This window comes from Ambystoma mexicanum, chromosome 7q (assembly GCF_040938575.1).
Source record: "Ambystoma mexicanum isolate Mex_15411 chromosome 7q, UKY_AmexF1_1, whole genome shotgun sequence".
Classification (NCBI taxonomy): domain Eukaryota; kingdom Metazoa; phylum Chordata; class Amphibia; order Caudata; family Ambystomatidae; genus Ambystoma; species Ambystoma mexicanum.
The window spans coordinates 172011208-172035559 of record NC_090941.1 but is presented as its reverse complement, the minus strand read 5'-3'; the positions used below and the strand labels follow the sequence as shown (position 1 = coordinate 172035559).

Here is a 24352-nt window from a genome sequence, read left to right as displayed (position 1 = left end):
ACACTCATTGAAGAAAACATCAACATTTTAATATACCCATAGATCCATAACAATCAATTTATTTTTTTGTGGAAAATCAGTATCTCACACTTTGACTCATATCCCCCTCCTCGTTCCCATATTTTCCAAGAAGGCTTTTCAGCAGCAAGTACTTACACATGTACCACAAAGGTGTCTGGTGTCCCATCCTTGTTGTGGTCAGTGAGGTCGTTGATGGAACTTATTGCCAAGATGACCTGCCCAACTGCATACACGATGGACAGGTAGATGATGGTCCTGCAGAGAAAGAGGGTGGGAGACAGTGTTAAACCATACTGGAGGCCCCTCTGCTCAGATCATCTGTGTCTCATTCAGCAGCATGAATATCAAGCATTGGCTATGCCATCAGTTTCGGGTTTTGTGTAGGCATGAGAAAGGCATTTGCTAGGCACTGCCGTAGTGTTATTAACTGCCCATTGATGGCAGCAGCTGCAAAATGGTGTGAGTTCCTGGGCATTTGAAATGAGTATGTTCGTCCTAGTCATCAGTATTTAAGGGGTTAATAGCAGTGCGTGTCAAATGCCTAATACTTACACACAAGTCCAAACTATTGGTTTTGCCAATGCTTGCTTTTAACAGGACTTGAATGGAGGACACTCATAGTGCATGCTTTTACTGTCCAAAGACTTCTGTCAAAAGGCATTCAAGAATCACACAAATGGTGCACCTTGCTCTTACCTCTTTGGTGTGGGGCAGCCAATGTGGTTTGAGATAAGTGAAGTTCAAGGTGGGGCACATGTTAGGCACCTTCAGGATAAAACCCAAAGAATCCCCATTTGGAATTTGGATTAGGAAAAGTTGTAATAGGAGCCTTAGTTACTAGTAATTTATTAGACTACTGCAATGGCCTGGACGCAACACCTTGTCACATGTTGCACTATGCTTCCGCCTACCGTCTCCCCTGCCGAGACCACAGTTCCACTACTTTTTTCGGTACACTTCTACCACTGGCCAACTTAAAACTTAAGTTATATCAGACACTCTCATGGGTCATGGGGGGATGCACTAATCACAATGAACAACTTGAAGGTGACAGACAGAGCCAAACCCTATGTATTCAGTGTCCCATATTTAGGGCCTCATCACGAGTCTGGCGGTAACCCTTAAATGCGGCGGTAGCGCTATTACCAACGCATTTAAGGGTCCACCAAATCATGGCTTCAGCAATCTGCCAAAGTTTTGCGCTCATACCGCCGGCGGGAAATCCGCCGGCGGTAAGAGCGCAAAATTTCCCCATTGAGCCCAATGGGGAATGGGGCATTCCCGAATGGGCTCAATAGGGAATGGGGATTTCCAGTTCCACCAAACCCGTGATCCAGCACTAATAGCACCGGTGAATTTGGCGGTAGGGCAGATAGCGCCGGCGCCATTAGCGCCGGCTTTAGCGCCCAACTCATGATGAGGCCCTGAGTGCTTTACCTCATGATGGAGAGAAAGCAAAGGCTTTTGGCCAGCACATTATTGAGCACTGCATGAAGACTAAAATAAGAAGAAAATACAATGTCATTTTGTAGTTCTACATCCAGTATTTACTTTTAGGTCAGATGTTCTGGAATGGCAGGTGCAGCAGATGGCAGGCACTGTACAAAAAACACATATTATCAACACGCTCAAGAATGCAGGGTGTAAGGTGCAAGGTAAGCGGTGCATCCTGTCCCTGCACAGAAATCCATGATGCACAAGAGCCAGTTGCATAATGGTAGAGGAGCGGACTGAGGATGAGGGGAGCGGAAGGGGGGTGCATGCATACATAAGTGACAGGAATGTTGCCACCTAGGTATGCATTGCGTGATTTACCCCACGGGGATGGGGGTGCTGTATTCAGCACCCTAACCAGATGGGATATTTATGTGCATTTGCAGTGGCTGGACTTAAAAGGTCATCATTGCAAATTATCTTCTTATATTTGCACCTCAGATTAGGGGCTTAGGGGTGCAGAGATGCAGCAAAAACCCCTTAAAGACACTTGGTAGTATTGTGTTCTCCCCAACACATGACTAACAAAATGGGGAGACCACAGGAGGTGCACATCCAAATGCATCCATTTGTAAATCAGGGATGCGCTTTGGTCTGCGTCTCCCGCTCCTGTGGCAAAGAAAACTCGGGTGGCTACGTCATTGCAGCGAATCGCTGCACACAAAGCTATTTGCATATCCACAGTGACTTCTCTGAATCAGCGTGCCTGCACAATGCAACCTAGACAAACTCCAGATCATACAAAATAACACCATCAGAGCAGCCCTCAATATCACTAGATCAACCCACATCTCGGAAACTAGGAAGAACCTTCACTGGCTGTCTGTCCCCCAAAGGATCTCACTAAAATCGCTTGCCCTGACCTACGTGCATGAATAACCAGGCCCCCATCTATCTCTCCTCACGGTTCACACAGTATACCCCATCTCGATCTCTAAGGTCTACCCCTAGCCAGAGCCTACTGATCCCCAGATACAAGCTCCAAACAGCCGACGGGTCCAGCTTTCCAGTTCTGGCAGCCAAATTGTGGACCTCTGTCCCTCTTACTATCAGAAACCTGCCTTCCCTGAACTTATTCAAACACAAAGCCAAACTCTGGCTAGTCACCTTAGACGACCAAGCTTCACTCTGAAAACTTGATTACCTATGTATTTCTGTCTATACTTCTAATGTGTTCTGATTACTTTGTTCAATTCAAATGTTACTTGAAATGTCATACTGTTATGTAACCACTGCCTCTAAGATATGCGCCCAGTAGCCTCCGGGCCTGGTTTGCGCTATACAAATAAATAAAATACAAATACAAATACAATATGGATGTTTTCTAAACTACACAGAAATTGACTGTGCTCCATAGATATTCATTCTAACACAAAGTGACTTGTTTTGTTTGGCTTTAATGTCTGAGAGGTGGCCACAACTCAAATTAGAAACACCTGAGTACGTATGCACTGGAGCAAACACATTGGGCCTCATTCAGAGTTCGGCGGTTATAGTAAAATCGACAATACTTACCAAAGAGCACCAATGTTATCATCCACCCAAATGACGGTTGGGGCAGATACCATGAGAAGAGTAGTATTACAGGCAGACTTGCAGCAGAAAGACCGCCTATTTTTACCTCCAGGTCACTTCCCTTCAATACAGTAAAAATGTTTTGTGAATGTGCCATGGTAATCAAGAGAAATGGTGGGCTCTTCTGATGCCCGCCTCCACCGTCTTAGTCATGTAATGACCAAAAGGGTCAGAGTTCAAAATAAATGTGCAGCAGTGGCATGAACCACTACTATACATTACCCATTTCCACCTTCCCAATGAAAGGGGGAGTGGCTAAAAAAAGGACTGAACAGCACATTTCATGGTTTTCACTGGAAGAGGTGGTATTTCTGGAATGCCTCGAAAGGTATTCCAGAAACACTACTCCCACCAGTGGTAAACTTTGAATGGGGGGGATTTTCAGGAATACCACTGGATGAGCTGGAGGTGGTAACCTTCTGCAGCGACATTTCGTTATGGAAATCTGCCCAACTGTAAATAAGGTAGGATCAATTAAATGCACCCACAATCTGCACCTTTTCTTTGCCTTCAACCATTTTTCATATCCCATATTCAGTAGAACTCGTCGCTGTGCTTTTCTGCTAAAATCCTAGTATGTTCATTTGAAAATCACATTTGTATTTTTTCATTTTGCATGTAAAGATTTTATTAAGGAAGGCGGGAAGTCGTAAAGACGTCAAGAGCATGTATAATAAACAAGGATTTAGCACATTATGCTAAACATTACTTAGTGTAATAGGTGTGCAAGAAGGATCATAGAATATTAGTTTTGGATGGGCTTCTTCCAGCGGAGGGTCATGAGCTAAACTATTCTGGGTGATCTGCGGAAGGTGGCCACAACACTGGAAACTTCGCGCCCTCCCTGGTGGATCTGTGAACAGCTGTTTTAATAATAAAAGTGTTTCAGATTACAATGTAATTGTAATTGGTTATTTATAATGCACTTAATACCCAGAGGTTTCTAAGCGCAGACCTGGGGATTGAACCTGTGTTGCTTCATATCATCTTGCTTCCAAGGCAAGCACATTGCCCCTGAGCTATCCTCCCAAGACTACGTGCCAGTCCTTCTGCGGAAGGGCTTATGGGGGATTTCCACACCCTCAGAATTATATTCCAGGCCATCACCAAGACTCTTCTAAGCCATACATTGGGACTGAAGGAGAGGCCTTCCTCATCCCCAAGGCACTAGAATGTGTGACTCCGAAACCTCCTTGAGATCTGCTCTGGCCAACCCCCATAAAGGTAACCCATTTGAAGACCTCCAAAGCTTATGAACCATGAAGCTGCTTATATGTTTGCAGCCCCATCAGCTGTGCAGGTCTCTCAAGGTCTTCCAGAACTTTGTCCTAGGTCTACAGTAAGTACAATGTAAAATGTTCACCTTTGATACGTTGGCAACTCAATGCATGTATGAACGTTTCATGTTGGCACACAGATACCCATGCCTCTCGCATCACTTCCCTCCACAGGTCTCAAGGCCATGCCTCAAGTAGAATTTCTTCAGTTTCACATTCTATCGTCAGCAGGTCAAGGCTGATGTAGCTCAGAGAGGGTTGCCCATCAGAAGCATCAAATTGTCGATCCTTTGCTGTCCAGATCACCTAATCGTTTCCGCAGCTTCGTATATTGACTCTAAGTGCAGTTGTCCAACCTCATATCAAGTCTTCAAATGGAAGCCGGTTATTCTCATTAGAGTAATTATCAGGTTTAGTCCGCAATGAGTTCAGAAAATAAGAATTATTTGAACACCAAGATTGCCAACATTTGTACCGAGCATTTTCTCAGGAAATCTGCGAGTATATTCTCCTTACTGCTTGGTGAATGAGCGGCAGTAGATAAGGAGCCGGCTTCAGTAGACTCTGCCTGTGTCCAAGCATCATCACCATCACCTGTGCTCCTGCACTCCACTTATATAGATGCTGTGCAGTATATGTCATAAGTTATTTCTCAAAATCTGGAAGGCCGATTCCCTCACACGCTTGTGGGAGGAGTTTTTGCAGCTGTGCTGCGTACACTAACTTCTTGACCCAAAAAAGGGACCTTATCATTTGATTCCATTCCTTGAGGATCCTGCCTGGGACATCAAACGGGTGCTCCGAGAGAACATAGCTGATCTTGGATGCAATTACCATCTTGGTCGGGTTGGGTTTGTCCTACAAGGAAAGCTTGATTGTATTCCATCTATAGAAGTCATTCCTCAGTTTGTCTTTTTTCGGTGGTCCATACTCAGCATCATGGTGTTTTTTGTGTCTGCTTGTATCCACATATCAAAGTACTTCATCTTTTCAGGATAGCCCTTAAAGCAGTGCCCCTTCAACTGGTACTGCCTGCATGCTGAGGAAATTGGTAAGGTCTCCGTTTAAGCCCAGCGGATCCCATAGCAGGAAATCATTCCACAGGTGTCTATCATCTGCAGGGCCATGGGTAAAGAGCAAGAGATGTGTTTCAAGGCCAGAGGGAGGTCATTGGTGTACAACCATAGTTCTTACAGCCCCACAGCAGGCTCGGTGCACAATTGCTTTGTCACTCCTTATAGTGACTGCCAATGGTGGCATTGCTGTGTTGAACAAATTGTCCTTAGTTAATCTGTTTTTTTGTCTTCTCGTCTTGCAGGTAAGAACGATTCAGACGCCATTTGACGGATCCCATTAGAGCGGATTAGAACAATTCAGACGCCATTTGATGGATACCATTAGAGCGGATGAGAACGATTCAGATGCCATTTGACGGATCCCATTAGAGCAGATTAGAACAATTCAGATGACATTTGATGGATACCATTAGAGCAGATCAGAACGATTCAGACGCCATTTGACGGATCCCATTAGAGCAGATTAGAACAATTCAGACGCCATTTGATGGATACCATTAGAGCGGATGAGAACGATTCAGACGCCATTTGACGGATCCCATTAGAGCGTAATGTAGACACAGGTCTAGACTCACACTGGCATGGTCAGACATCAGAATGTAGCCAATGCCATTGTTCATGATGCTCTGAGTTTCTTGAGTTGATGTAACAAAAAAGGTCTAGCCTAGAGTGCACTTCATTGACTACTGAGCGAAAGGTAGAACCTCTCTTGGTGGGATGTGGCAATCTCCAAACACCTGAGGCGCCATACGCCTTAATCAAAACCTCCAATGCTGTAGCTGCTCTACTCTGCCCAAACCTGTTAGCTTTCTACACTGTCTCATACAAGACACTAACACATCATAACAATACCCCTCCTCCCAAAGTACGCAGTCATCTCTCTGGTACCCAGACATGTTTTGAGACCTTGTGGAAGAAGCGTGGATCCCCGAAAGTGGGGGCATAGATTTTCGGGAGAAATGCTGAAATTTCGCAGTAGCTGAGAAAATTCTGCCCCAATATCGTGAGAAGGAGGCACATTTGTAATGTGAAAAATGTGGCTTTCTGTTTGTGTCATGATTGTGGTCTGTTGGCGCAGGCCTAGTTACAGGATGCACATTGTAAGGATGACGCGCAGGATAGGTTGAATAAGCTCCTTTATTGAAGACCAGAGACCCGCAGCCTGTGCAACTGACTCCACACAATGGGCCTCATTACGACCCTGGCGGTAAGGGGTTTACGCCAGCGTTAGCTGCGCCGACCCCTTACCGCCAATTACGAGGTCCCTTAGCGCCATGGAGCTTTTAACACCCGCTTTTAGCGGGTGTTAAAATCCATGGCGCTAAGGGACCATGGAGTTAATTACGCCACCGTAATTTGCGGTGGCGTAATTAACGCCTTCCCCACTCCCATTATGCCCTATGGGGCAAAAATGGGAATGGGGAAGGGTAAATGGGGATTGGGGACTTACCGCCCCGCCAAGGTCGGAATGGGGCGGTAAGTCCGCCAACCACCATGGCGTAAACGTAGTTTACGCCATGGTGGTAAAGTCACGGCCCAGGCGGTAACTTACCGCCTGGGTCGTAATGAGGCCCAATAACAGTTAATGGGCCTCATTACGACCCTGGCGGTAAGGGGTTAACGCCAGCGTTAGCTGCGCCGACCCCTTACCGCCAACTACGAGGTCCCTTAGCGCCATGGCGCTTTTAACACCTGCTTTTAGCAGGTGTTAAAATCCATGGCGCTAAGGGACCATGGAGTTAATTACGCCACCGTAATTTACGGTGGCGTAATTAACGCCTTCCCCACTCCCATTATGCCCTATGGGGCAAAAATGGGGAAGGGTAAATGGGGATTGGGGACTTACCGCCCCGCCGACCTCGGAATGGGGCGGTAAGTCCGCCAACCACCATGGCGTAAACGTAGTTTACGCCATGGTGGTAAAGTCACGGCCCAGGCGGTAACTTACCGCCTGGGTCGTAATGAGGCCCAATGTGTTTAAGCACAAACACTCTAAGGACACCTAACACACTCTACTATGGAATGAGGCACAGAACATAGATCACCAATACATTCCATAAGAAGATGATTACAGGGAACTATAGGGTAACTCCAGACATAACATACATGCAACTCATTATGACTGAAACTTGAGCTAAAACATTTTGTCTGACAGGGAGCCAGTAAAATGTACAAGCATGTAAAACTGCGGACGTTTTAAAATTCACACGCACATTGTCACGAGGATGATGTGCAAAGTAAAACACTCTAAAACTCTGAACTTAATTTGGGTGATTACAAGGTATAGACCACAGGCGGTACTGTGCCATAAACCCTTTGCTCTAATGCTAGAACACTTGAATGGTAGCCAACAGGTCTCTGGGGAATTCCTTTGAATGATGCTGTTTCCTCCGCCAAGACAATGCACATTTGCGCCATTCCAAGGAAAAAGGCTTCCTATGATAGCAGAGAAGAGTTGGGTAAACCTGTTGCACAGTCAATGACATATCCTAGTCATATGTGGCCATGCCTCATTCTACACAACAAGGACTGGACCGCATCAGGTTGGTGGTTCAGAGAGCTTTCCAATCAGAAGTGCTGTCTCTCAGTTAAAAAACCAAAAGGAAGGGCCAATACTGGGGCATAGTTTACCCAGAATTCCTAGCAACTGCCACAAAATGTTTCGTAACTGCAGTAAAGGTGTCTGGAGGTGGGGCGGAAGGTTGGCATCTCAACAAGTAGAGTTACTGATTTCCCATCATAATGCGAAGAACTGGGTCACTAGCTTTCAACACTATTTGTGGGCAAGCCCAGTTGCTAAGCTTGAAGCTCCATACTTGCCTAGGCCGCTGCGGTACAGAAACTGCTATCAGAGTAACGCGGACTCCTCTCTGACTCTATCCCAAATCAGTGCCATCTTCTCCTTTACTGTAATCATTGTGAAACTGACCTGCTGCTGGAGATCAGGTGCCTGCAAGGCCTGAGGAGAAGTGTGGTAGGTGGAATGCAGAACCACTGCTGTTAGGAGATGAAAATGTAGTCTGAATATCTGAAATAATGGCGATTAAGGCTAATGGAGAACTATACCATTTGTCAGGGAGCCAGTGCATTCACCCTGTTCCGACGATCCCTCATCATGCACAAACTGACTCTGGATCCCCATTGTAATGCCCTGTGCATCATGCAGTGGACTTGAAAAGAGCCGCTTGCCACAGTGGCCACTGTTTTATCTTCAAAATACTTGGGACCCTTTTTAGGTGCTACCTACACTTGGTCTAGCTTAGGAAAACTGTGCTCCAAACTTGAATTGAGTGTGTAGGCCAGGAGTGCAGGACCTGTGGCTCTCCAGATGTTTGGGACTAGAACTCCCAAGATGCCTCATTGTTGGTTGGGCTGGCTGATGGGAGTTGTAGACGAAAGCATCTGGAGAGCCAAAAGTTGCAGACTCCTGAGTAGGGCAAAGCTGTGTTTCAGTGCCTAGATGCCCCTGGGCTAAGTGTGCTTAACAACTGTCATAATAAATAAATAAACAAAAGCACAGAATGTGGACCTAGACATACATCATGCGTACCCCTAGGGTTTCTATTGCCCTGGACTACTTTCATTTGTTCATCTGATCTAACCTCGCATTTTACTCTTCTGATGACCTTCTTGTTTAAAGGGTATATAGTGTTTTTATGATGTGGACTTTATATTTAAAGATTCTGTGTTGAGAAACTCTGCATTAGTCTTGGTATTCAATTTTGTGGTGGGGTACTCACTTGAATTTTCCCAGCCAGGAGTCAGCAATGATGGCACCCATCAGCGGAGTGAAGTAGCAGAGCGCGGCAAAGGCATGGTAGATGATGGTGGCAAGGTTGTCATCCCACAGCAGGAAATACTTGAAATACAAAACCAGCACCGCTGCAGGAAGGCACAAAAGGAGGGAGTGGTTAGCAGAACGGGAGGAGGCCATGTTGCGCAGAGGAAGGAAATGTCACGAACGGTAGAGGCTTACCTCGCATTCCATAATAAGAGAACCTTTCGCAGAACTCATTGATGACAATGATGAAGACACTGAGAGGGTAGCCATGGCAGCTTGGCTGTTGAGGGGAAAAGAAATGACATTCATTACCATATTCTCATAGGCACGTCACCTTATTGGACACCCTGGAAGACCTTGTGTGAAGTTCTTGCTATTGCACTAAGATCATGAGACGAATCCTTCCTGACATCCAACTCACTGTCAGGGCTTGTAGCTTTGACCCACTGATTCTCTTCCAACCTTCCCCGCTCGTGCCCTGCCTCCCATCCTGCCTGTTCCCCCTCCCTACTCGGAAGCGCTATCCTAACACCCTGTGCAAAACAATGGAACAGAAGTCTACTTCCACCTGAAGGCCTGGAAAGTTGTCGGCCCGTCTTCTCTATTCCGGCACTGGCTTTTCTATTAACCCTTTAACTAATGCCTATGTAATATATAAGAATGTAAAGCTTTGTGCTGGTCATGCAGGCTTAGCGGCTGATTGTGCCATTGTGAGTGAAGCACATGTAGCACCACAGTGATAGCCGCGCGCCCTTCACCATGTGTGTAAAACCCACATAAAAATTATGCGAGCATAGCTCGGCACAGCTAAGCAATGAGTAACTCATATATCAAAATCAACTCATAGATCAACTCATAGATCAAAACCCAAAAGCTGGCTTTATTCCCAGGTACCTTTCTAGCCTCAATTCCAGTCTCCAGCTAACTGCATATATTACCTCTGTACCATCTTTAGTAACCACTGTATTGTATGGCTATAACCTGTTTACACTTCTCCTCCTTTTACTGTATACCCTGACGATTCTCACTAAAACACTTATACTATTTTTTGATGCAACCTATGATCTCTGTATATATTGTTGTCCTCCACTCCTATGTAACCCCCTTATTACTGTGTATATTGCTGTTTTGGTGCGCTATACAAAGAAATAAATACAAATACACATCACACAATTGGCTTCTACAAAGCTTATTTGTACTGACACAGCTTCAATTTAATAGGTAGCCCCACATCAATGGTTTTAAAGTTTTCCATCGTTAACACAATGGCCCTTCAAATTAATTTACTGTTTTGTCGGGTGTATTGAGGATTTGTATGATTTGTAAGTGGTCATTTATGTATGGTAGTAAACCATAGCTTGGATTTGTAATGGCAGACGTTGGCCATCAAGCCCGGCAGCAATGTCTGCCGCTCGCGGCCTCTACTGTCGCTCTGTTAGCGCTCTCCCTGGAGCATGTGGTTCAGCCATTCTTCAGGCCGGGTTCCACTGCCTGCAGTGACATCAGTGCATGGCCCAAAGCCCTGGTCTGTAGGCACTGCACACTATGCCTTCCCTCCAGCCACGCTGTCAGCATAATGACCCTCGCCTCAGTGCTTGTGGGGAATGTGCAGCAGGCATGGCGGTAAGCCATACTCAGGTGCATGGCTGCATGGCTGCTACCTACACTGCCATCAGGTCATATGCTACCACCAATGCCCTGTTTCTGTGTACTGTCAAAGTCCCACTACCCACAGGGACAGGTCATGTCCTACTATGTCCATTCCCGGATGCATGGCCACTACCCGCACAGCCGTAAAGGCGTGGCAGGCAATCATGCTCAGACACAATGCCTATAACCGCAGTGCTCACAGCAGATAGCTTGTGGCCATGCCCAGCCGCAATGCCACTCTGCCATCCTATGCAGGCTCTTTGCCAGATACAGTCCTCCCGGCTGGCCCGGCATGTAGACCAGGGTCTAATGCTATGACTGGAGGCAATTGTTTCCTAGATGAATTCACTTCATCTTGACATCAGCATAGACGAACTGGACTTGAAATCGATCACATATCAACATATCTATACTCTACGTAGTAAAAGCTTGGAACATGTGACCCTTCGAGACCCTTGCTGCCAATGCTAATATGTCCTATTGTCTTGTGAGTGAGCCTCAAATTTGCAAAACCAACAAAAAACAAACCGGTCTGCCAATCTCCTTAAAAAATAACTAAAAAGGCTACTACCGCTTAAGTGAAAATGCCTGTAGCCTGGGAGGAACTTTGTTCGTGTGGGTCAAAAGTAGTTCTGGGCATGCTTAACGGGGCATTCCAAAAGGGTGCAACCATGTATATATCTATATGGAAATGGGAAATGAAGTCACACGTTGCTCAAAGGATTATGGGTAAGTTTATCGAAATATCCTATGCACTGGTACTGACTGTACTTCCTTGGGTTCTGCCTCCCCGTCATCGCAGTCAGTCAGGCCATTTGAATCGGCTTCCCTAGTCCAAGCGGGGCCTAGAGCGGAAAATCCACGCTGTGCCTTTCTACACTCTATGCAGGGAAACCAATAGCACCCAGATACCTCTGAGTTAGGAGCACTATATAAATGAATGAATAAATAAATAAATAAATAGCGTCTCTGCAGGCATCACATTTTTATGGAGGCACAAAGGTGTGATACAGGTGCAAGCTGAATCCGTAGGAATCCTGAAATGGCAACCTGGTCGGTACATGGCAGCCACTACTTTTGATGACCCGAATGCATTTTCCACCTGGGTCGGGTAATGGCACGGGCTTGGAGCCCGCGGGCAGTCTGAAATGCTGTGCTGTTATCTGATCAAAACCCAAAATGACCCAAGTCTATCTGAAAGAGTTGGGCATAGCGAATCGGTCACCCACATGCCCTTTTCAATGGATTAGCCTTCAAGATGAAAACAAGCGGTGCCCAATATCAAACTAAGGGCTTCCTGCTGAGAAATGCTGGCACAGTCCCATTCAGATTGTATGAGGCCCTGCTGAAAACTGCAGCTACTCTCTCATAAACAGTAAAGGAGCCTACTGGGCATTATCGCATAAGTGCCAGGCTACCATGCAAGACTATGCAAGCATACTCGTCCTTGGCACTTCGGGGGTTAATATATGGCAGGTGCGCTTCAATTGCTGAAAATGAGGTGGTGACGTGATGAGTTGCTTGCATCCATTTTTCTAAATCAGGCTGTAAACTACCAGGGAATCCCTACCATTCTCCTGGCCCTGCCCCTTGATACACCCCTCAACCTTCACACTCCTGGGTGGGGAGTTTCCTCAGCAAACGCTGCCTGTTTCCAGCATATAGATCAGGCAAGCGTGTTTTGCATCTGGCTAGTTAAGGCGCCGTTTAAGGGCAGTCAGAGGGCCAGCAGATCACTTTTAGCATGCAGTGTGTGCTGCAACACTCGAGGGCCCTGATTCATTGAATTATTTGCGTGCAAAATGGGGATTTGCGTGCCATTCTGCCCGCCAATCCCTGTTTGAAGAATGGGGATTGGCAGGCAGAATGGCACGCAAATCCCCGTTTTACACGCAAATAATTCCACGAATCAGGGCTCAGGTGTATATGAATGATGAAATAGCTCTTATTTTCTTGAGAATGCAAAAAAGGGGTAATTGTTTGCTGCAGACATCAATGGCGCCTTACCTTTAACGAAAAGCATATGTCAGTCCATCATTCCTGTCACCAGTCACAATGACCAAGGCTTTAAGAGCCTCATTCATGGAACTTTTAGCACGGTGTAAAATGACTTTTCACTGTCAATTATATGATATAATAAGTCATTTATAACGCACCTGTAAGACAAGGGAGGGAAGAAAGAGGGAGGACAACACAAGCGATCTGACTAGGCCTTGTGTCATTCAGATCATGCAAGGGTGAGAACGAGAATTGCAAGGGTAAAGGCAGGGGGGAAGTGCAACGGAGAGGGGAGGGGAAAACAGGCCAGCATTGCTCTTAGTACGTGCAGCCAGGGCAGCGTGGCTCGGGGTAGTGCACGGAGAACAAGGGACTGTAGGGTTAGAGTTACAGCCCCTAACTGCGTGGTAGGCCGGGGGCAGTGCAAGGGTGACTGATCAAGAAAGAGCCTGGCGCCCAGTGAGCCTCTGAGGGTAGCCAAGCAACCAGTCGGGACAGCAGAGACAGTTATGGCAGGTAGCGATAAGCACGTTGAACCGGCCCTGACTCGCGGAGCGCTGCAAAGTGTATTTTTCCGGTACAAAGTCACTTTGCACTGCAAAAGTACTCTTTGCACATGTGAATTATGCCCATTTAGTGCAGTGCAAAGAGTACTCTTGCAGTGCAAAGTCACTTTGCACTTCAAAAATACACTTTGCAGCGCTCTGTGAATCAGAGCCATTTCACTGTGTTTATTGGCAGTGCAAAGTCGCTTTGTACTGCGCTAAATGTTCCATGAATTAAGCCCAGAGTTTTGTAAAATATGCAAGCTTGCCAACCTGCCCTCCCTCAATAATGGCACAATATTCCAGTCTTAGCATTTTAGCCTACAGCAATGCGTATGCTAAGACTTGCTGTCAGGCTTGCACTAGCCCAGAGGGAAATGGGGAAATACCAGAAGGTTCCATCCAACAAGTCACTGTGGGCCTTTTTTGGGGTCCAGTTTTATGACTTAGTTCACATTTCAGCTGGTATTTTCGACTGATGTTAATGGCCCAGTGGCTTTAAAAATCACCACATGCTTCAAATATTCTTCAAAATGCACCTCCAGGAACTTCTCAATTAGTGTGTCATGAAAATGTGCCAACTGCTATTCACGAACGTGGGCCGCTTTGTTTTCGGTGGCCACCCCTAATGTGTGTCTTACTCTGAGCCTGCGTGTAGGCCCACACATATGATAGAAGGATTAAAGCTAGAAGTCCCAGCATGCAAAGCGATGTGCGCTAAACCAACAGGACAGGGTACCAGGGACGTCATTTCACCAAAACGCCAGGGGTGTCGGAAGTGACATCACATGACCCTTGACCACTGATGACATCACAGAAAAGGATGTCATTTGACCCCCACCCCGAAGTGATATCGCGGGAAGCGATGGTACACAACCTTTCACCCGTTGACAAAACAGGAAGTGGCATCACATAGCAGTGTACACTATGAAAAATATGGTTACGATATCACTATAGTGTGATGTACATTTCATACAAGAATGGATCACCATATGTATCATTAAGATCAGTGTGTATAGGCCCATATTACCAAAGTACTGTGAATGCAAGCAGATGTTTTTTTTAAAATAATTTTATTGGTTTACATACAAACCTTTAAAATAAACATTTCTTTACAGCTCATTAGCTCACTTTACAATCTTTCTCTTTACCAAGTCCAACTCTCTCCTTTTGTTCTGTGTGTTTAAACTTTCTCATAGTCTCATACTTCGAAAGACTTTTTCTGTGCCTTCAGATCGGTCCAAGTACACTTGGGACTAGCAGCCGATTTTCAATTATCGCCAGAAAGTGTGTTAAAGGCAGTACCAGTTTCATGTCTCTTCCATTAAACATTTGTTGCCACCACTCGTCAGCATTAAGAGACGGGTGGGACTCACTCCAGGGCCCCAGAAGTCGAGCTATTTCCGTTCGTAGATTACTGCAGAATAGCACCAAATGTTTTAAGGTTTCAATTTCCTGTGTGCAGCATCGACACATCGGATTCAAGTTTGCGTTGGCTGTCCACGCTCGCAGACGTTCTTTGGTTCGAAACACATTCAGCCGAAATCCCATAAACAGCCTTCTGGCGTTTGGATTGGGGAATAATTCAATGGATTTTTGCAAGCTGTTCAATGCTCGGGCCTCCGATGGTACCTCACTCAACATCTTAGAGGCTGCTCTTTTCGAACAGTCAGATCCCAATCTGCACGCCAAATTTTTGTCTTTGCTGCGTTCGGATTACCCTGGAGCAACTCAGGCCTGATGTCATAATCTGCCATTTAGGTTTCGCAACGTTTCAGCCACATTGACAGGACGCCTGGTGCAGACGAGGTAGCACTGTGGAAAATTTCAAATTGCGGAATTCGTTCACATGCTTTTGTTTTGCGATATAGTGATAGCAGGCTCCAACAAACACGCACATGGATGGAGATTAGCGATAATTCATATCGTATTGCTGCCGTTGCTGTTCCTTTCAGTAAACCCAGTACTTTGGTCCAAAAGATATTCTCGAGCGTGGACCACACCTCCCATGAGCAGCACAGAGCATTTTCTGCCCCGTACGTTAATACCGGTATTACCTTTTGTTGATAAAATCGCAAAACCGCTAGCAGAGAAAATTTCCCAAATCTGTTTTTTATCACTAGAGCTTGACATGCCAGTTGCTTACATTTGCGTTTTGTCACCGTTATCCACGGACCATCATTAAGACAGGAACTAACTGTCATTCCAAGGTATTTTACGCAAGATGAAATCAGCAATTTTTCACGCCCCATAGACCATGGGCCTCATTACGAGGTGGGCAGAAAGGGATTACCGGCACCAGTAAGGGCACCGGTAAGGGCACCAGTGCCAGTAATCCCTTACCGCCCTACTACGAGTTCCCTTTGCGGGTCCTCCCTTAACGCCTGGTTTTTCCAGACGTTAGGGACAGGACCCCGCAAAGGGACTTTAGAGCTAATAACCGTAATGCAATCTGCGGTACCGTTATTAGCGCCTTCCCCATTCCCATTGAGCCCTATGGGGGCTGAAATGGGAATGGGGAAGGGCCCTGGTGAATGGGGAATTACTGGCCCCGCCAACTCTGGAATGGGGTGGTAATAGCTCTATTCACCAGTGCGGAGTCGGTAAGGTTTTGGAGGCAGCCATGGCGCTAATATCGCCATGGTTACCTCCAACCTCGTAATGAGGCCCCATGATGTTCTTTTTGCAAGTCTAACCCTGCCGCCTTTGAGATTTCTGAGGACTAGAATTTCACATTTCCTCGTGATAATGAGCAGCCGGTTTTCAGCCACATATTGTTGAATTGCATCGAGTTTCCTTTGCAGGCCAATTGGTGTTAAATCCAACAATATGAGGTCCTCTGCATAGAGGAGCCAACTTAGCTGCGATCTATGCATCTTTGGAGGAAAGGATTTGACTGCCTCAATGGAGTTGTCAATGTCTGATATAAACAGGCTAAATATCGCCGTCGCCAAAGGACAGCCCTGCTTAACCCCCTTGAATGTTTTAATCGGTGGTGACAGAGTGCCCGTTTGATCCAGGCGTACTCTAATTGGGGTTCCAGTATGCAGTTCTTTTATTGCAGCCACTAGATCTTCCGGGCAATCACATGAACGCATTTTGTTCCATAAAAGTGCTTGATCGATCGTGTCAAAAGCATAGGAAAAATCAACGAAGGCGAGATATACCGTTGTTTGTGATATAATCGCCTCCATTTTGAGTAAATTCAACAGCAACAAATTCAGCGAGCAGCCAACCTGCTTAACAAATCCTGTTTGTCTGACATCTACATGTTTCGATAGCGTTGCCCACTTTACTAGTTTGTGCTGTAGCATGGTTGCATACATTTTCCCTAAAACATCAAGTAAAGCAACCGGTTGATAATTTTTCAGGCAAGTTCTGTCCCCCTTTTTAAACACCGGGACAATCACGGCGGATTTCCATGATTGTGGTGTCTGTTGCTGGAAATTTGCTCTCTGAAAGAGGGCCACACAAACCTCTGCCCATATTTCCGGGTGTTCCTTAATTGTAAAATTCGTCAAGCCGTCCGGCCCGGGAGCTCTTGAGTTTTTTGCTTTGCTGATTATTCTTACAATGTCATCTTTGGGAAAAGTTAGTGCCCATTTTGAAGTGATTGGGTCATGTGAATTGAGTGGTCTTTCGCTTTCTTTATATAACTCTTTAAGGTGGGCTATCCACGCTGCTTCCGTTACCATAGATGCTTGTAAAGCCTCGTGGGGGGCTTGTGTGTCATTAATAATATTCCAAAAGTCTCTGGTGTTCTTGTCTTGAAGGCTTTCTAGCATTCGTTCAGAGTCTCTTTGTAGCATTGAACCTTTATGTGTTTTGATCCAATTTTTGTACCTTTGTCTGTCCGCTCTTATCTTCGAAACACATGTCACTTTGTCAGACGCCCTTGCCTGCCGAATTGCGCTTCTCATTAATCGTTTCTGTTTTAATATGTCCAAATCAAAACAATGAGAGCGTTTCACGTTCATGTGTTTCGAGCCTCCGTTATTTGTTTTGAAATTGACCATTAGGTGTGCATATTCTAATATGGTTCCGTCAGCGCAATATTGGTTCGATAGCTGCACTACTTCTTCTTCCGCTAGTCTTAGTCTCACCCTACTTGCTTCCACAGCAATCTTCTGTGGCCATTTTGATTTGACATTTAATGAGATATGCATGAATTCCATAATCAGCATGTCATGATCGCTGCTTTTCTTTTGGACCACTTTTAGCGAAGTCACGCGTTGATGAAGATCTGCCGATACAAATATGTAATCAATTGTGGAACCCTGGTTTGACCGGTTCCACATAGGGGCCGGCGGTATGTCGCCCAGTGTGCGACCGTTTAGCATCTGTACATTTCTTACACTCATTTCCTTCATCCATTGGGTAGCCAAGGATTTTTTCTGGCACGTCTTTGGGTTAAAGTATTCTATATTCAAGTCACTGCAGAGTATTATGTTGGACCCTTTTTGGTCAACAAGTAAGCGATCTATAATACTTGAAACTGCATCAATGAACTCGTGTTTCCCAGCTCTACCATGGTTCCAATACAAGTTTATTATAGTCATTTGTTCCTTGATTTGGGACTGCTTGTCCATTTTAGCAATTGTTGATTATTGAATGAATGGTGAGTGATTTACTGAATTTATGATGACATAGCCTGATGAGCGTCTTACTAAGGTTATAAGCCCTGCTGTGGGGCAACCCTTTTCTGGTTTTATAGCAGGGTTTAATGCTATCTCAAAGTCTTGTACAACCGGGGTGGAACTTAACCATGTCTCCTGTAAGCATGCGACAGCCAAACCGCCCAACCATTCTTTGTTAAACAGGTGATTGAAACCTTGCGTGTTCCAAGATCCTAACGTACAATGTTGTAAGGCAGGTTCCTTCTGGCATTATTGGAGTGTGGTGCTGTTTAATGTTTCGGCCAGCCATTGCCAGTCATGTGTTGATTCTTGATTATGGCTACTTGTGGGGTGGTGGATCACTGTTCCCCTGATTGCATCTTTCCTTGTATGGTTATACTTATTTTCTCTATCTCGCCCCCTGGTGCAGGGCGTTGATCACCAACAAACGAGACTCGTTTCTTTTCCGATGGCACCATTCTGTTTTTTAGGCCGTCATCACAGATCTTGTTTCTGGTTAACCTGGTTGGTCCAGCATGCTGATTGGAATCAGATGTGGCAGGTGCAGCTGACGGTTTAGGTGAGGTTGATGCACGAGGTGCAGGGTGAAAAGCCTCATTTCGATCATTTGCTATCATCGCTGACTGTCCATCTTCCAACTTGTGGACGTCAAAACCCAAAGAGAAAAGAGACACATTTGCGTCGAGGATGGATGTCGCTATTAAGGTCGAGGTAACATGAAGCACCACTTTATCATTGCGCCGTTCGTCAGTAAATTCGACGATCTTTAAGTCGTCAGTGGTGATTGCACGTAGTCCAGGTACATGATGGAGTAATCTGATGATATTACTTCGATTTAAAATCAAGTTGTCCGATGACTGTAACCTCTCAACCAGTAGTCTAACCAGGATTCCTCGCATTATGCCCCTAGTTGAGTTGCGCGTTGTGCCTAAGTGGGGTCGTTTGTGCTGTCACTTTAATTGATCGTTGTTTTGTTTGTCAAACTGCTTTAAAAGCTGTGATGCATCAAATTCGTCACAGTCATGGTCTCGTTTCTCACACTGTTCGCTACCACTCTGATTATGAACCACCTTCCTTGTAAGATGTTCCCGGCAAAGTCTGTTTATTTTATGCCGTTTTTCCTGCATTGTCAGGAAGGGAGGACTCCTCAGTTTCACTGTGGTAGACGGTGTATCAGCTACCATGTCATTACTGGTGGTCGATCTTTCAAGTGGAAGCACTGTTTCAGGTTGACATGGAACTGATGCAATTAGTTTTGGTGCTTCTTTCTCAATGACGGCCAGTCTTCCCACCGCCGGATCTTTTACCAATTTCATCCCCATGAGTATGTCGGCACTGGTGCCTTGTACTTCTACACTTGGAGTAGTGGACTCAACGATGTTCTCATATTCAGGGTCGTCATAAATTGACATGTTTAGCAACTCACTCGGAATTTCGTGCTCATCTCTTTCTTTGTCGCTTGTGCAATCTTTGAGTTCAGTTGCAGGCAGAATTTCGACTTTGCTGAAAGCTTATTCTGCTCCACTAGTACATTACTGTTCATGCATAGAGCAAGGCCGTGAGATACTTGTTGAAACATAACGCAGGCGACCCAGACAGAAATGCCCGGTCTCCTCCCTCACTTATCCTTGGAAGTAAGCAAGAAGGCATTTAATCATTACACAGGTGCCAGCCAGTCTCGCTAGTGCGGTAGAAATGTTAGAAACAAACAATTAATGGCTTGAATTATGCTCTCCTTTACGGCCCCCCTTTCCTGAGCCCCGTAGAGCCCTGGAGAGCGGGCTGACCCCCAGTACACGAATAGAAACTAGAAGATAGCGAGGCCTGGAATGTGTCTCTCCCCTGCACGCAGCTTGATTGCAAAGAACAGGAGCAATGTGTTCTCTAAAGCAAAGAATTGTGTCTGCTGGCTCGCAAAATTGCAAACTGTTGCTAAATGAATATTTGAAGGTGTCATATTCGTCACAATTGTCAATCATCGAACCCAATTCAAAGGAAATACATTATGGGCGGTATTGAATGTGTCACTGCTGATTGTAAGATGCTCGCTTTGTATATATGTAACTGGTGTAAAACTCTCGCTCTCTTGGGGTCTGGAGACACACGTTGCGGGGCGTGAGACCCAGTTGGCCAACTGAGACTATTTGCTTTGCAATAAACTCTAGATTTTGGGAATACAACCTCGTGTCTGGCGTATCAGTTTGGTGTGGTGATTGGGCCTTGTTTCCATACGCGAGGGTCCCCTAGGGGCCCCATTAAGTTTTTCGTTTTTTTACATTGTTGGGCTTTCTGTTGTTTTACAGCACCCGTGCTTTTAGGTATAACAACCTCATTGTTAAATATCGGGAACAACATTGGCGCTGGGTTTGAGGTGGGTGTTTTATAACTTTGACCTACTCCCTCCAACTGAAGATTAATATTTGATGTAGATTCGACTTGAAGAGCACCATGCGCCAGGTTTGTGGAACTTCGTGCTTGCTCAAAGGCGGTATGAAATGACACGTCCATGATTTTGACGATCGGTACTAACACGGGGCTTATGTCGTCGGTGCTCTGTGGCATTTTTGTCACCCTCAGTGAGGTACTGATTGGCTCGCTGTTGTTAAGATTCAGGGTCAAAGGTGCATGGAGTGGCAATTGTGGATTTGATTTCTTGGTAGCAGCAGATCTTAGACTATCCTGCGATTTATTATTCACCATTAATGGGTGGAGACTGTGTAGATTTAAATTTCTGTCTGTATTGGTCGTGCCATGGGCATTCCCATTTGTAATCTGCTGTGTACACTCATCAGGTCTCCCACTGGGCTCTACAGATTGAGGCCTTCTTCCATCATGTTTGAATATGGCAAGAGCTTCCTTTGCTACTTCGGCAAACAGTCATTTGTCGATTGTGTCATTTCTCCTTTGTTCATGTAACAACTTGTATGATTCATAGAGTCTTTTAAAGCCCTCATGTTGCTTACTATTTGTGTTTCCACAAATTTGTTCCAGTTTTACCACTTTTGAGTTTAATAAGGCCACCACTGTAGTCAAATCTCGGGACGCCTCATTTAAGTTTTCATACAACTTCATAAATGGTGCCAGAGAAATGGTTAGTGATGAAATAAGCATCGCTTGTATCTCCATTGGGGGCACAGCTGTACTTATGTCAGGACCATATGACAGGACCTTCGAGCAATGGGGGACTCTGTCGGTTCTGCCTCTGTTTCTCCTAATTTTGGGGAAAGGTCGTTCTATAAGGGAAGAGTCGGCAGTCTCATCTGAGTCAGAATCATCAGTGTTAGATAAATGGAGCCTTTTTGTTTTTGGGGTACAGCGAGTTGTCTCGCGTTTTTTATTATTGCACAGCCTTTTCTGAGATGGAAACGGTAAGCCTGATAAATCGTGAGAGTGAGGATTATGCTCACCTTTTTCCGACATTTTTGCGCATTTATAAGCCACTCTGGGTACTGTATCTTCACAAGGATCAGTTATCACAGTGTTAGGTCGCTTCAACAAACCCATTGCACCTCCATTATTGTTTGTCGGCACTGTATCTAATACTTTGTTCTTACAAGCTTTAGTCATTGTAAGCAAATTTTGAAGCACATTGTTTACAATCTCCAGCGAATCACATTGCGCATTGTGCTTTGTTGTTAAGGTCAACATTGAGGGGTCAACTAGCGTGCCTGTTTTTGAGGCAGGAACGTGTTCCTCAAGCCAGCCACCAAGTATAGCGTTGACCGGCTTTGACCTATTCAAGCCTTCAGAGACACTTACAAACGACCCTGCTGCGGCAAACTGAGAAGCGATCGCTGAAGAGCAAACACCAGGAGAGCTGGCTCCCAACGGATGTAAAATACAAGATCCGTCATCGATTGTGCAGCATTCGACCCGACTGGTCTTACACGTCAGCCCCTCGCGTTCAACGCAGCCATCCATCAACCGATTCGCCCGCCATGCACACTCTCTAAGCGATGCCGGCTGGTTCCACCCCTCAGCAGCCATGGAATCACCGCAACATCGACCCCCAGAGGTAATGTTCCGTGCGCTACCAAACATGTGGTTACCGATACTGTGTTTTGTTCATTTTGTGGGGCAGTTGCCGGCTCTCTTTTTTCTGCTTTGTCCTCTGGAGACGTCAGAGGAAACATATCCGAGGGCAAAGACTTGCACAGGGTAACTTCATTATGTGTGTTACTTGAATTGCTTTTTTGGGTTGATCCATGCTGGACAGGGATGTTAGACACAATTTCTTCAGAAAACACTTTGTCAATAACATTCACAATTGGTGTCAGTGAAGTAACGGTGCTATGGGCTTGTGAATGTGGGACTATCGACTCAGGAATAGCCTCACTTGTAGAGGTGCATGAATAATATTTGCTTACTTTATTTAGCCGCACGCGTTGTGGTACTGTACTCTCACTGCAGTCTCCAGTGCATTCGCGCCGCTTCTGTGCACGCGTTTTCAGCATCGATGTTGATGCTGTCATTTGACTTAAATGCAGCTCGTTAGACATGTTTTGGGATACAGTCTCTCAGGCGATTTGCCACAATGCCATTCAAGCAAACGTCCACAGCCCTTCACTCCTCAAGCCTTAGCGCCGCAAGGGCGGCAGAGCCGGCCCCTTGTACCAGCAGACCAGCTGACCAGGCAGCTGAAAGTTTAAAGGCACAGGCACACGCACCTCTGACTTCGAGTAACACGATCCAATACAGATGAGAAGCAAGGCTATTAGTCCAAGCACTCGCCACAGCCCAACAGCAAACGTCCACAGCCCTTCACTCCTCAGGGCTTAACGCCGCAAGGGCGGCAGAGGCGGCCTCTTGTACCTGCTGACCAGGCAGCTGAAAGTTTAAAGGCACAGGCACACACACCTCTGACTTCGAGTAACACGATCCAATACAGATGAGAAGCGAGGCTATTAGTCCAAGCACTCGCCACAGCCCAACAGCAAACATCCACAGCCCTTCACTCCTCAGGGTTTAGCGCCGCAAGGGCGGCAGAGGCGGCCTCTTGTACCAGCTGACCAGCTGACCAGGCAGTTGAAAATTTAAAGGCACACGCACCTCTGACTTCGAGTAACACGATCCAATACAGATGAGAAGCAAGGCTATTAGTCCAAACACTCGCCACAGCCCAGCAAACGTCCACAGCCCTTCACTCCTCAGGGCTTAGCGCCGCAAGGGCAGCAGAGGCGGCTTCTTGTACCAGCTGACCAGGCAGCTGAAAGTTTAAAGGCACAGGCACACCCACCTCTGACTTCGAGTAACATGATCCAATACAGATGAGAAGTGAGGCTAATAGTCCAAGCACTCGCCACAGCCCAACAGCAAACGTCCACAGCCCTTCACTCCTCAGGGCTTAGCAGATGTCCATAACCAAATAATAATGATGTGTTATTACATAGCACTTACGGTTAATCGCTTTATATAGAAAAAATATACACCCAATATCACCCAACCTGTGTTGGTACTCAGTTATCAACCTCAGAAGGATGAAAGGCTGAGTTGAGGCGTTTAAGAACAGACTAAATCAGTGACTCACCCCCTGAAGTGTGCCTGAAATAAACCTTTAATGAGTCTAGCAATTATTGTATAGAATTCCAGAAAGACACATTATTTGGTATTCTTATTCTATCTTATTTAGGGTCAGTGCTGGAAGTGTTAGACTTGTGGAACCCCTGTTCTTATTTTTCTTCTTTTTTTAAGAGGCCTGAACAAGAAAGCCAGCCACTCTAGAAGTAAAGAGCCACCTGGTGCTGCCCCCAGCCCAGGAGCTTGCATTACAAAAAAGAAATACATATATGTGACCTCAGGCGACCCCCAAATGACGTCCCTGCGGGGTACAAGCACTCCCGATCCATGGTCACTTGTAAACTTTGGCCATGGGTGCTCTCTAATCTTTGTAAAGTTTCAACATTGCCCGCTTATGGGCCCACCTCCCAAGACCAAAACTCTGCAAGCTTTAGGACGAAAAGGCGACACATCCGAATTAAAAACTAAATATTTTAAGCAGGCCCACTCAGCGTGACTCTTCGTTGGCCAATTAAATAGAGTCTTCGAGGCAACCACAATTATCATTTGTTTGGTTTCCTTTGCTAACTGCTTCTGCATAACTTGCGTGTGATATCCAACCAGCTAGTCCCTGGAACAAGAACTTTCCAATACAGCTGTGACCAGGTCTCAATCTATCACGAAATGGACTCCCCTTTTTGTTCCTGCTCCCTAGTCGCCTGTCGGACCCTCGTCACATCTTCCTGACACCTAACGAGACATGCCTGCGTAATCTGCGGAATCTGCGTAATCGGCCTTTTAA

General features: G+C 45.8%; 1 protein-coding gene across 1 annotated transcript in view; it reads right to left on the bottom strand.

Annotated features, from left to right (window-relative positions):
• SLC15A1 (solute carrier family 15 member 1) overlaps positions 1-24352 on the bottom strand; it is a 190658-nt gene that overhangs the window by 106529 nt on the left and 59777 nt on the right. The window contains exons 3-5 of the mRNA XM_069640488.1: positions 9420-9504; positions 9184-9325; positions 157-276 (exon numbers count right to left, since the gene is read on the bottom strand). Of these exons, the coding sequence (XP_069496589.1) occupies positions 157-276; positions 9184-9325; positions 9420-9504 (347 nt within the window). The remainder of the gene's footprint in view (positions 1-156; positions 277-9183; positions 9326-9419; positions 9505-24352) is intronic.